Source organism: Vipera berus, assembly GCF_964194415.1.
Source record: "Vipera berus genome assembly, chromosome: 6".
NCBI classification, from domain to species: domain Eukaryota; kingdom Metazoa; phylum Chordata; class Lepidosauria; order Squamata; family Viperidae; genus Vipera; species Vipera berus.
The window spans coordinates 92,024,540-92,036,793 of record NC_138208.1 but is presented as its reverse complement, the minus strand read 5'-3'; the positions used below and the strand labels follow the sequence as shown (position 1 = coordinate 92,036,793).

The window sequence follows — 12,254 nt, the reverse complement described above, 5'->3', positions numbered from 1 at the left end:
GGGAACTGAAATATATCCGAGAGTTCAAAGCCATGTTCTGCTTTTGTTATGGAGAAGGAGAAAAGGGGGGGGGGTGTCTTGGCATCACAGTTTCCCAGGAAGAGGGGCCCCCCATTCCAGAGAGGGGCCCAAGACAAGGGACTTGCCCATGCCAGAACTGGATGGGGAGAAAGAAAGAAATCCAGGGTAGCCACACTGTAGAATCTATTTTAGAAGGTGATAACTTTAGCCTGGCAAGATTCTGTCCGTTAGGCCTAAGCAAACAGAGGATTGGATTTGTCGGTGTTGCCTTTGGGCTCGGGCCTGGAAAGCCCTTGGGAGTAGCCCAGAGTGGAGAAGCCGGGCGGGCAGCCCAGCAACTCTCACAGGAGCTTCCAAGGTGGAGACCCACTGGCTCACTTGCGCCGTGCCAGGGTGCCCAAGGCCTCTCCGTGACGGCTGCAGGTGGGCCTGGGAAGGGCCCCTCCTCTTGTCCCCGCAGACAGCTGGTGGGCAGGAGGGCTCAAGGCTGCCGTGCAGCTGCAGCAGCGCAGCGGATGGCTTTGTGTCCACTCGACAGGGGCACAGCGGAGAAAAGCGGCTTTGCCATCTCCCCTGGGACCGGTCCCTGGCGCTGCCAACTCGGTGTTTGCACCGGGCGGGCTGCTCTGAACCTTTGGAGCAACGGCCGAGGAAGGCAGGTTTCAGCAAATAAAATTGCAGCTGTGGCGGATTTTGTGGGTTTTCAGACATAAGCAACTGCTCAAAGCTTAAGTCCTGATTATCATTGTCTAAAAGTCCACGGGTCACTTGGACCTCCCTGCTTGAGGAGTGCTGAGGATGCCGCAGCTCCTGTCAATCAGCTGCATTTCCGATCAGGGCTCTTGTCGGCTTTTCAGGTAGGCCAGGATGGGAAGCAGATGCCACAAGAGCACCTGGGAGGTCTGGGAAGCTGGCGGCCCTCTCGCCCACCCCCATCAAGGGGGAGCCGTTTTGAAGGGGGGCCTTGCTCGGGTCCCAGGGCTGAGCCATCCTTCTCTCTCTCCTTCCTGGCCTCTTGAGACAGTTGCAGGGAGCCCATTATCTCTTCGTCCTCTACGCAGGGTTAAAAAATGCAACGTTAATAGGATGATGGAAAGGAGTGAGTGAGCGAAGGGGGGAAAAATAAAATTGTGAAACCTGATCACATACTCAGATCACAAGGGCTCATAAGCACCAGGGACTTCTCGGGATCTTGGACCACATCTTACATGCTCAGGAAATGGGGCAGGGACGGTGGGAATTCACTCCAGGTCAGAAATGGGAATTGGTCCTACAAGGGAAGCTTCGACCTGCTTGTCTTCCTTCCTTCCTTCCTTCCTTCCTTCCTTCCTTCCTTCCTTCCTTCCTTCCTTCCTTCCTTCCTTCCTTCCTTCCTTCCTTCCTCTCCTGCCCTCTCCCCTTCTCTCCCTCCAAGTTGCCATGGGCTTCTACTTGCCCAGCCCTTCATGCTCAGGTCGGTTTCTCACATGCCGGTCCACCTGCCCCCCTGGAGGTTAGGGTGCTGCCCCTGCGGGTCCATTTAGCCTCACCAGAGAACAGCAGCTCAGTGCCACGAAGGAGGAAGCTGCGGTACTGAGGACGAAGGTAAAGGTGCAAAGACCAGAGAAGCCCGTGGCAACCCAGAATCGGTGCAGGAGAACTGCCCGGGTGCCACCGCTGGCCCTGAGACAGGCCTAATTTTCTTGTGCTCTGGAATAACGGCCGTTCCCTCAAAAACAGCACAGAATTGCCACCGGAGCAGAGATTGGGGCTCTCTCTTTGCTCTGCTTGCAGAAAGTCCCAGCTCTGGCTTCTGAGAGGCAGGGAGGGAGGGGAAGGCCTCAGGCAAGGAATCCGTCTGAGCATCCCTGAGCCGGATGGCCAACTGGCTGCTCAGAATACGGCCACCATCTTGGCCGGTGCAGGGAAGAAGAAGGAGATCAACGCAGCACTTCTGTGCCGGAGAGCGGCTGTCTCCACCCCAGTCAGGAACCAGCCGGAGGAAGTGTCTCCGGCCCTCTTCCTACCATGCCCTTGAGCAGGTCATTCCCCCCCCCGCTAACCTTGGCTAAAGCCACCTGGGAGGCCCAGCTGGGCTGAGCGACAGAGGTCAACCAGAGAGGTCTCCCAAGAACTGAGTCTGGATCTGCCCTGCTCCTCTCCAGAGCTCTCCAAACTTGGCAGTGCTGGCTGGGGAATTCTGGGAGTTGAAGTCCACATGTCTTAAAGTACCAAGGTTGGACACACACACACACACACCCCAGTATGCTGTCTCCCGCCTGAGCAGGAGTTGGACGAGAAGGTCTCCGAGGTCCCTTCCGGCTGTCTACTACGCTGTATGCAGATACCCCAAGGAAAGTCCCCCTGGCCAGGCCAGGCTTCAGGGGGCCCCACAAGAGCAGGTCCCCCTCCTCTGAATCCCCCAGCCCCTTTCCCTGCTGTGCTGCTGGTCTCCTGGTTCCCTCCGGCGGGAGGCACGGAGAAGGGCAGGACGAGTGGTGAGGGCACTCTGCACATGGCCACTCACGCCTTTGTTTGCAGCTGTGTAGATTTTCCCCAGTTGGATCTGGCAATGATTCAAGGACCTCATTTCAGCGTCAGCTAAACCTTCGGGATGACCACTCAGCTTTGCAAAGGAGAGCTTTTATTTTTAAGTGGTTCCAACGCATTGCCAGCCTCGTAAAAGGGGCAGGAGAACCATCCAGCCTCAGACAGCAGTTGGAGAAGCAGGGTGGGGCCTGGCCGGCCAGTGTCCGGGGGCTGGGCGCCTCCCCCCCCCCAGGATGGGATACTTGCCATTAATGCACCCAACAGACTTCCTGTATTTCCAATTCAATTCAGGATGTTTAGAGTATGAGTGAGTTAATAATTTAAAAATATTTCCAGGATCTCACAAAGCCACTCCTGCTAAAGAATGAATGCCCATCGCCCCTGAGGCTTCTTCATCCTCCTCAGTTTAACAGAATAACAGAGTTGGAAGGGGCCTTGGAGGCCTTCTAGTCCAACCCCCTGCTCAGGCAGGAAACCCTATATCATTTCCACCAAATGGCTTTTCTTAAAAATTTCCAGTGTTGGAGCACCCACAACTTCTGAAGGGAAGCTGTTCCAGTGATTAATTGTTCCCACTATCAGGAAATTCAAAGTTGCTTCGCTCCTTGATGAGTTGCTTCTTGTCCTGCCTTCAGTGCTTTGGAGAATAGCTTGGCTCCCTCTTCTTTGGGGCAGCCCCTGAGATATTGGAACACTGCTATCATGTTACCCCTCACCCTTCTCTTCATTAAAGTAGACATACGCAATTCCAGCAACCGTTCCCGATATGTTTTAGCCTCCAGTCCCCTGATCTTCTTTGTTGCTCTTCTCTGTACTCTTTCTAGAGTCCCAACATCTTTTTTACATCGTGGTGAGCAAAACTGGAGGCCGTATTCCAAAGGTGGCCTTACCGAGGCCTTGTAAAGTGGTACTAACGCTGCATGTGATCTTGATTTTTCTCCTCTGTTAATGCAGCCTAGTTTGAGGGGGACCCTCCCCCTGCCTGCTTGAGGTTGCCCCACTGAAGGTGTTTTGCTCATGGCAACACACACGTTGGCACTGCCCACTGGATAGGTGGCCAAATCATCCTTGAGTGCCTGAAGGCAGCGGGTGCCTGTCCGGAGCTGGACGCAGCTTCTCTGAGATCAACAACCTCCCAGGTGAAGCCTGAAGCGGCCTCTCCTTCCGGCTCCTGCTTGCCTTGGCACCGTGGCTGGTGCTGCTTCCTCAGCCGACCCTCCAGGGATGACCAGGAGGCTGTCATTTATCCTGGGGACGAAAGGGCGGCCCTCTCTGGGCCTCCCTGCACACCTGCCGAGCACTTCAGAGTCGTGTGAAGGGCATGGCATGGAAAAATGATGACATGCCTAAGTGCTGACAACAAAAGAGCCACCTTATGTTGAAAACGTTAATTGCTAGTAACTGGGATGACCTCATCCTGCTTCTTGGGGCTTGCATGAGGCAGACATCCCAGGGTTTGCCAGGTTAGCGTTGGTGGGGGGATTGCTGGGAAGATGGAGACAAAAAAGACCCCGGCCACGAGGGAGATGCTCTTTGTTGAGGTGGCAGTTTGGGGGCAGGGGGCGACTCTTGCCCACCAGCCAGGCAGGATGAAACTGCAAAAGAAGACAACGGCAGGGCTGCAGCTGTGTTGCTCACAATTGGGCGGCTCCAGCCGAGCTCGTCCTGCAGGTGTGTGTCTCCCCACCCCTGGAAGCAGATGGCCCCACCACCGCCTCCGGACAGGGCGAGACATCCAGAGGGTTAGCCGTGCTGGGCCAGCTCGTGGGAAGATCCCCTACCGGGTGGGCCGGCAAGTTGCCTGGCCTGAAGCAGCCCCACGGATGGGCAGGAAAGGTCCCTCGCCCAAGCCCCACGGCCTGGGCTCTGCCAGCTGCTGGCCCCTTTCTTCGGGCCCGGGGAGGGCAGGGGGCTCCGCCAGATCTCTTCCTCTTCCAGCTGTCCTCAGTGGCCAGGGGGCTGGGATCGGGGCGTTCAGGCCGGCAGCCGGGGGGGGGGGGGGTGGTGGTGGCAGCGGGGAAGGGAAACCCTGACAGAGGCTGCGGCTTCCTCGTGGCTCGTCCTCCACCCCTCGGACCTCAGCTGGCCTCTCAAGACCCTCCCGGCGAGAGAGAGGCGGCCCGTCAGGCTCTCTCTCCGGGCAGCCCCTTTCCAGGCAGGGCTGGGGCTTCCGGAGGCATCTCCCCAGGGGGGCTGAGCCTGCGGTTGGCCCTCTGCCCCTCCCTCGAAGGCCTCCTGCGGAGACCCTGGGCCTGCCCAGCCTCCCCCAAGCAAGGCCTCCGCCTCCTCCCCCCCCGGGGGGCTCTGGCCCACTCCAGCCACATTATGGGGGGGGACTTTTGCTGCAGTCCTGGCTTTCCATCTCAGTTACATGATTTGAATGTATAGATTAGGCCTGCATTTCTGGCTTTGAAAGGCCCGGTTTCCATAACAACCATATTCCCATCAAGTTGCTTAACTCTTCCACTGCTGGACCAGCCCTGGTGGGCTTCCCCCAGATTGCGGGCTGGAGGGGCTCCTGCAGGCGGGGGAATTAGCACGCTTGGCTCCCCCCCCAGCAAGGAGTAGTTCTCCTTTTCGGTTATGGGGGGGGACTTCTCGGTGCCCCACAGAAGGTAGCGAAGGCAGGGCAGGAAGCAGGGCAGGAGATGAGCAGGGGGAGTTTCTGCTCCAGCAAAAGAGACTCTGGGGTCCCCCCAAAGGGGGGGGGAGGGAGAACGGGGCTCCCTCGTCAGCCACGGGCTCAGCTGCCGCAATTAAGGCTAATTGCAAGGAAAGCAAAGGGCCGCCTGTTTTTCCAGGCCCAGCGTGTCTTCTGGTAGGTGAAGGGGGGGAGGCGGGCAGGCGGTTGAGGTTTCCAGTCCTCATGGGGGTCTCCTCCTGCTCTCCTTGCAGACCTCCCCAGGACATAAGCCTGGAAGAATTTGACGACGAGGACCTGTCCGAGATCACAGACGACTGTGGCATCGGCCTGAATTATGACTCGGATCACAACGAGAAGGTGGGAGGAACCGGTGGGTGGGGGGTATGGCAAGGGGGGGGTCTGCCCCTTTCATTTTACACTGGTGGACCCCACAGTTCACCTTGCCCGACCTTGCCCGACCTTGCCGCTTGCCTCTTGCTTGTGTGTGTGTGTGTGTGTGTGTGTGTGTGTGTGTGTGTGTGTGTGTGTGTGTGTGTAGGATCTCCCTTCTGGGTGGAGAGCCGGGCTGGGTTGTCTTCTAGTTGCCTGCAGGAGAGGTCCAAGGAGACCCCTGGGGGAGGGGGGGCAGAAAGCCTGCTTATTTTTTAAAGGGCAGCTGCTGGCTCAGAAGAGGTGGCTGGGCGAGGTGGGCGTGGGGGGAGGAAGCCTGGCTCCAGTCTGACCCTTGTGTGCTGGTCAGCTGGGTCTTGTCCCTGCCTGGACCGGACACTTCAGCACCTTGGGTCACAGCAACAACAAGGAAAAGGGAGCTGAGATTCACTGCAGAGACCTCACCCACCCAAGTCAGTCCTGGGGGAGGCCATGAGCAAGCTGCAGGCCAGGAAGTGACCCACCAGGAGGCTGAATCAGCTCTGGAAGGATCCCACCCTACCGTCCAGTCCATTGAGCCATGACACCCCTCATTAAAGACCCCCCTAGAATGTGAATTCTCTGCCTGCCCATCCAGATCTCGCTCTCTGATCGTGATCATGGTGATTTGGGGATCCTTTGAAAAGACCAGCCCAGATTCCAGGACCCCGGAGGGAGGCTGCAAGCCAGACTGAGTAGCCTGCTTGTATTCAGAGTGGACCTCTACCCTGTCCTCTGCCCTGTCGCACACACACACACACACACACACACACACACACACTTCCCCTTTGTTTGCCTGGAAAAGCAGCCTGTCAGGCAGTGATTAGCAGAGCCAACCCCCCCCCCCTGCATCTTAATGCAATTCCTGGGGGACTCTTGGGGGCATCTGCCTGGCCTCCCGCCTGGGCAACGGCCAAAAAAGGTGGGTTGTTCAATTGCTGGTGGGTGGGGGGCTCCTGCAGGGTCCCTTCTTCCGAGGGTTGGGGAGAGCTGGGTACTTCCTCCCCATGGCTGCACCTTACTCGGCTTTGGTGCTGTGAAGGGAAGGCCTGGCCCGAAGGGTCAGACCGGACAGAAGGACCCCCTGCCTCTGGGCTGCTACTGGGGGAGTCCTTCTTGCGATTCCGGGCTCACTTAATTTGGGAGAGGGGTGTCTGTGCACCAAACCCACCCTATTTGCCCTACCATCCAGTCCCTGCTGGGAGGGCTCCAGCGATGGACCCCCAAGCCCATCACCCTCCTCCTCCTCCTGTTCCTCCTGAGTTCCATCCAAAGGAGCGGGGGGGGGGGTTCCTTCAGGACCCACAGCCATCCCTTCTCTGCTGTGGGTCTTTTTCTGCCTCCCTCTGCAGACCAGGCCCCCAGTCCGGACGCAGCCCCAGGCAAAGTCGGGCGGGGCAGGTCTTGGCAAGGTCACCCGGCAGGGTCTCTGGATGGTTTGGGTGCCGGCTCTGAGCCTCTTTGCCTGAGGATGGGGGTGGGGGCTGGTCACCTACAGCCCGACCACAAGACACACACACACACACACACCCATGGCCTCTGATCGGAAATGGGGATGCTGTTGCCAGCAACATCCTAGCTTGTGTAAATGCCCTTGGCCTAAGAAGTAAGACAGCAGTGGGGGCCCTGAATGCTGCCAGTTGGCCTTTCTGAGTGGGGGGGGCAGCCACTTGAGAGACCTCTTGCAGGATCCTTGAGCCCAGAACTGCCCCTGGCCCGGCTGGGTGGGTGGGCCACGTCCCCGTCCTCCTGCCCACGGCCACGATCTGCCTTTGCTTCCATCCAGGACTGCCTGGGCCTGGGCAGGGGGGAGCAGCCCCACCCCACCTGCACCTTCCAGGAAGATTTCCAGGAGTTTGAGATGATCGATGACAATGAAGAGGAGGAAGAGGAAGAGGAGGAGGAAGAGGAGGGGCTGGAAGAGGCACCCCCCTCCCCTTCGGGCTCACTGATACCTTCGCCCACCCCCGAGGACACCCAGAAGCTTCGTCCCACCACCCTCAACTTGACGGTCACAAGCACCCAGGTGAGGCCGGCTCCCCCAGGCTTTGCACAGCCAGGTGGGGGGGGGTGCTCCGGGGGGGGGGGAAACTAAGGCTGAGAGCGCTGCAGCCCTGGGAAAAGCAGCTTTGCTCTCAGAAAGTGGGGGGCAGCCGTGTCATTGCAGACCCACCCGAGTTTGAGAGGCGCATCCGGCACGGAGCTTGGGATGGGAAGCCAAGATGCTGCAATGCAGGCAGTCCTCGATTTACAACAGTTCGTTTAGTGACTGAAGTTATAGTGGCACGGTAAAAAGCGACTTAGGGCCTGTTTACACACTTACAACCGTTGCAGCGTCCCCACGGTTACGTGGGTCGAAATTCAGACGCTTGGCAACCGGCTTGTTCTTAACGACGGTTGCAGCATCCCGGTGATCCCCTTTTGTGATCTTCCGAGAAGCAAGGTCAATGGGGAAGCCAGACTCAGTTAACGATTGCGTTGCTAACTTAACAACTGCGGTGATTCACTTAATGACCGTGGCAAGAACAGTCATAAAATGGGGCAAAACTCAGCAACAGAAATTTTGGGTTTAATTGTAGTCGCAAGTCGAGGACTACCTGTACAAAGAGAGGGAAATTTGCGTGATGCATCAGGCCAAGAGAAAGGTTGCTTGGTGTGGGGGGGGGAGGACCCTGGACTCCTCCCGGCAGGCGCCTGGGCTGAGGGCCTCTGTCTCTGGGAGGCGCCTGCCCCAATTAGCGGCCAGTGTGGCTCCAGCAGCCTTTCTGCGTTTCCGGAAGAGGCAGGGCAGGCGGGTGGCCGAAGGAGGCAGAGCCCTCCCGCCCCGGCGGATTCTGCAGCCTTTCAGGGCGAGCAGAGCAAAGAGACCCCGAGGCTGGGAGGCTGAGTCCGCTGCCCAGAGGCCCTTCCACGCTCTGGCCGGCGGGAGGAGGGGTGGCCTGCCCGGCCTTGGCAGGCCTCCGTGGGGCAAAGGGAGGAGGCGGCAGGAGGGGCCATGGTGGGGCAGGGGGAGGGCGTGCTCCTGACCCCGGTGTTCAAAAAGACCCCGGAAAGAGGGCAGAGAAGAGCAACAAAGACGATCAGAGGACTGGAGGTTAAAACATATGAAGAAGAACAGTTGCAGGAATTGGGTATGTCCAGTTTAATGAAAAGAAGAACTGGGGGGACATTGGAGTATTCCAGTATTTGAGGGGCTGCCCCAGAGAAGAGGGGGGTCCACCTATCCTCCAAAGCACCTGAAGGCGGGTCAAGAAGCAACGGATGGAAACTAATCAAGGAGAGAAGCAACCTGGAACCAAGGAGAAACTTCCTGACAATGAGGACAATTAACCAGGGGAACGACTGGCCTCCAGAAGTCGTAGGTGCTCCATCGTTGGAGGTTTTTTAAGGAGAGACTGGACAGTCGTTTGTCTGGAATGGTACAGGGTCTCCTGTGAAAGAGCAGGAGATTGGACTAGATGACCTCCAAGGTCCCTCCCAACTCTGTTAAAGCAACGGGGCTGCCCAGCTGGCTCTAAGTCCAGCTCATTTACTGGGCTTGGTGGGACCACTGAGGGTGGGGCCTCCGGGTAGCCTGTACCCCGCATAGCAAAGGGGCACCCCACTCTGGTTTTCAGAAACGGATTTTTAAACGATGACATCCTTGATGAAAACAGCAGCTGTGAAGCCGAGGAGTCGCCAGTGGGGGAGGGGGCTGGGAGGGGCTCCTGCCCATAAGTTAAATGGAGCCCTGCGGGGAGCAACTTCCTGGGGGGCGGTGGCTTTCTCCACCCAGAGGTTGACCGTGCAGGGATGCCAGCAGAGGCCACCAGGTGGGCTGGGCGGCCACAGGATGGGTGTCAGGTGGGCAGCCGAGGCGGCTAGCCTGGCCAAGCTCACCTGCACGGGCACCGGAGGCAGCGGGCAGTCTACCAGAGTGCCAGGCCAAGAGGAGAACCGTACGGGAGGTGCCCACCTTTGGGGCTCCCAAGAGGGGAGACGGGCTCTCCCGCCGTCCTTCGGCTGGGCTCGACCTCCGCGCGGAGCCACCAACGGTCCCTCGTGGCACTGCAGGGCTCCATTTAGCTGACGGGCAGGAGCCCCTCCCCCACTGGCGATGCCTCGGCTTCATCAAGAGGGTCATCGTTTAAAAATCCGTTTCTGCTTAAGCTCCTGCGGGATTTTTGAGCAGTTGTTCCCCTGTTTGTGTCACAGGCCCATCACTAATCCCCCCTCCCGAGATTAAGGCTCCCCCCTCTGAGCTGCTAATCTACCAATATGTTGACTTTCAGCTGGTTTCAGACGGGCTGCTAGGAGGCAGGAGGGGATTGCTGGGCGCCCCCAATAGAATGCTGGGGTCCCCCCCTCTTAGCAGCTGCAAGGAGTCCCGGTTAATCGCCACAGGTGACGGGGCATCTATGGAACTGGACTTGGTCCAACGGGAGGAGGAAGCATAATAGGCTAATCACCCTACAGATATGCATAAATGTCTAATGCATAAATCGCCCTCTGGGGGGAGGGGGCGTGGCTGGCTGAGGAATTCTGGGAGTTGAAGTCCACAGGTCGTAAAGTTGCCATAGTTACTCAGCCCTGACTTGGAAGATGTTTCCTCCTTACAAGACCTAGAAGACACAGTTAGACCGGCATTGTGGTCATGAATAAGCCAGAAGGCTCCGGGAACTGGGGGAAGACCCACCAAAATACGGCCCAGGTTCCAACCAGCAAGTCTGCAGAATGACATTGTAGAGAAGCCAAAGCTAGAATAAAGAAGCAGAGTAGGAAGAATCACAGAGTTGGAAGGGACCTTGAGGAATATGGGGAACAAACAAGGCGCTTCCTCTTTACACAAGAAGTGGGCACCAAATTGTACCAATCAAAGGGTTCGTCTACAGAAACACGGCAATATTGCCGTCAACAAAGCTGCAGGGGATGGCAGAACATCATCTGAACAATTTAGAAGGGTACACAGTGAAGCAGAGTGCCACTTGTGGTTTGTGAGCAGGCGTGGAAAACACAGCTGGGCCGGCGGGACTGGAAAAGATCCACTTGGGGTCCTGAGGAACAAGGGGCCTGGATCCTTTTAAGATGACACTCCAGAGCAGGGGTCTTCAAACTCGGCCCTTTTATGACTTGTGGACTTCAACTCCCAGAATTCCTCAGCCAGTGTGCCTGGCTGAGGAATTCTGGGAGTTGAAGTCCACAAGTCATAAAAGGGAAGAGTTTGAAGACCCCTGCTCAAGAGGTTGCGGTCCAGACCTCAGCAATACATGAAGCAAAAAAATTGCCAGATCTGCAACCAGGAGACGAAAATACCCAGGATCTCATGATCACATCTGATGGGTTATGGAAAAGGCAGGAGAGATCAATAAGGGTGTGTGTGTGTGTGTGTGTTCATAGGTTTATTTTTTCCATTATAGATTATACAGAGACTACCACAAATGTTGGCCAACCCTTAAAAACCTCTGAGCTGCCTGTTGAATTTGCACCATGAGCTGAAAGCAAAAGGCAGATAGAATCTGCAGCAAAACATGGTACAAAACTGGGAATGGAGTTTGAGAGCATCTTATTTAATTATTGTAGAAAATATAGATTGAAACATCCTGGACTAGCAGAAATGGAAACTACAACTAAAATTGCTGGGAAAAAATTGAGAATCCAGATACAGGATAATCCTGGATTTACAGTGATTAGTTTAGCCACCATTCAGAGTTACAACAGCACTGAAAAAGGGATTTACATCTGGTCCAGGCAGTCTTAGAACACAACTGTTTTTGTCAACCTACACGTAATGAGAGTATGCCTAGTCCTATCCAATCAATCAGAATAGAGCTGGAAGGGACGTTGGAGGTCATCTAGTCCAACCCCTTGCTCAAGCTGGAGACCACAAACCATTTCAGACAGGTGGGTGTCCAATCTTTTCTTAAAAACCTCCAGTGATGAAACACCCACAACTTCTGGAGGCAACTTCTCTTCCGCTGGTTAATTGTCCTCGCTGTTAGGAAATTTCTCCTTAATTCCAGGTTGCTTCTCTCCTTGATTAGTTTCCATCCGTTGCTTCTTGTCCTGCCTTCAGGGCCTTTGGAAAATAAAGAGGACCCCCTCCTCTTTGGGGCAGCCCCTCAAATACTGGAATACTGCTATCACAACTCCCCTAGTCCTTCTTTTCTCTAGACTGGCCATGCTCAAATCCTGCAACCGTTCCTCACATGTTTTTGTCTCCAGGCCTTCAATCATCTTAGTTGCTCTTCTTTGCACTTTTCCCAAAGTCTCAACATTTTTTTTGTAGTGAAGTGACCAAAACTGGATGCAGGATTCCAGCTGTGGCCTTTATAAAGTGGTACTAATACGTCACGTGATTTTGATTCCATGCCTCTGTTTATACCTGCATATAAGTTTTTCAGGGACGCGGTGGCTCAGTGGGTTAGGACGCTGAGCTTGTCGATCAGAAGGTCGGCAGTTTGGCGGGTCGAATCCCGAGTGCCGCGTAACAGAGTGAGCGCCTGTTACTCGTCCCAGCTTCTGCCAACCTAGCAGTTCGAAAGCACGTAAAAATGCAAGTAGAAAAATAGGGACCACTCCGGTGGGAAGGTAACAGCGTTCCGTGCGCCTTTGGCGTCCAGTCATGCCGGCCACGTGACCACGGAGACGTCCTCGGACAAGTGCTGGCTCTTCG

The 12,254-nt window shown here is 56.2% G+C and overlaps 1 protein-coding gene across 1 annotated transcript in view; it reads left to right on the top strand.

The window, feature by feature from the left end:
• MAPK8IP2 (mitogen-activated protein kinase 8 interacting protein 2) overlaps positions 1-12,254 on the top strand; it is a gene marked incomplete at its 5' end in the record, with an annotated part of 28,986 nt that overhangs the window by 5,595 nt on the left and 11,137 nt on the right. The window contains 2 exons of the mRNA XM_081330306.1: positions 5,446-5,551; positions 7,389-7,628. Coding sequence (XP_081186432.1) covers positions 5,446-5,551; positions 7,389-7,628 — 346 coding nt within the window. The remainder of the gene's footprint in view (positions 1-5,445; positions 5,552-7,388; positions 7,629-12,254) is intronic.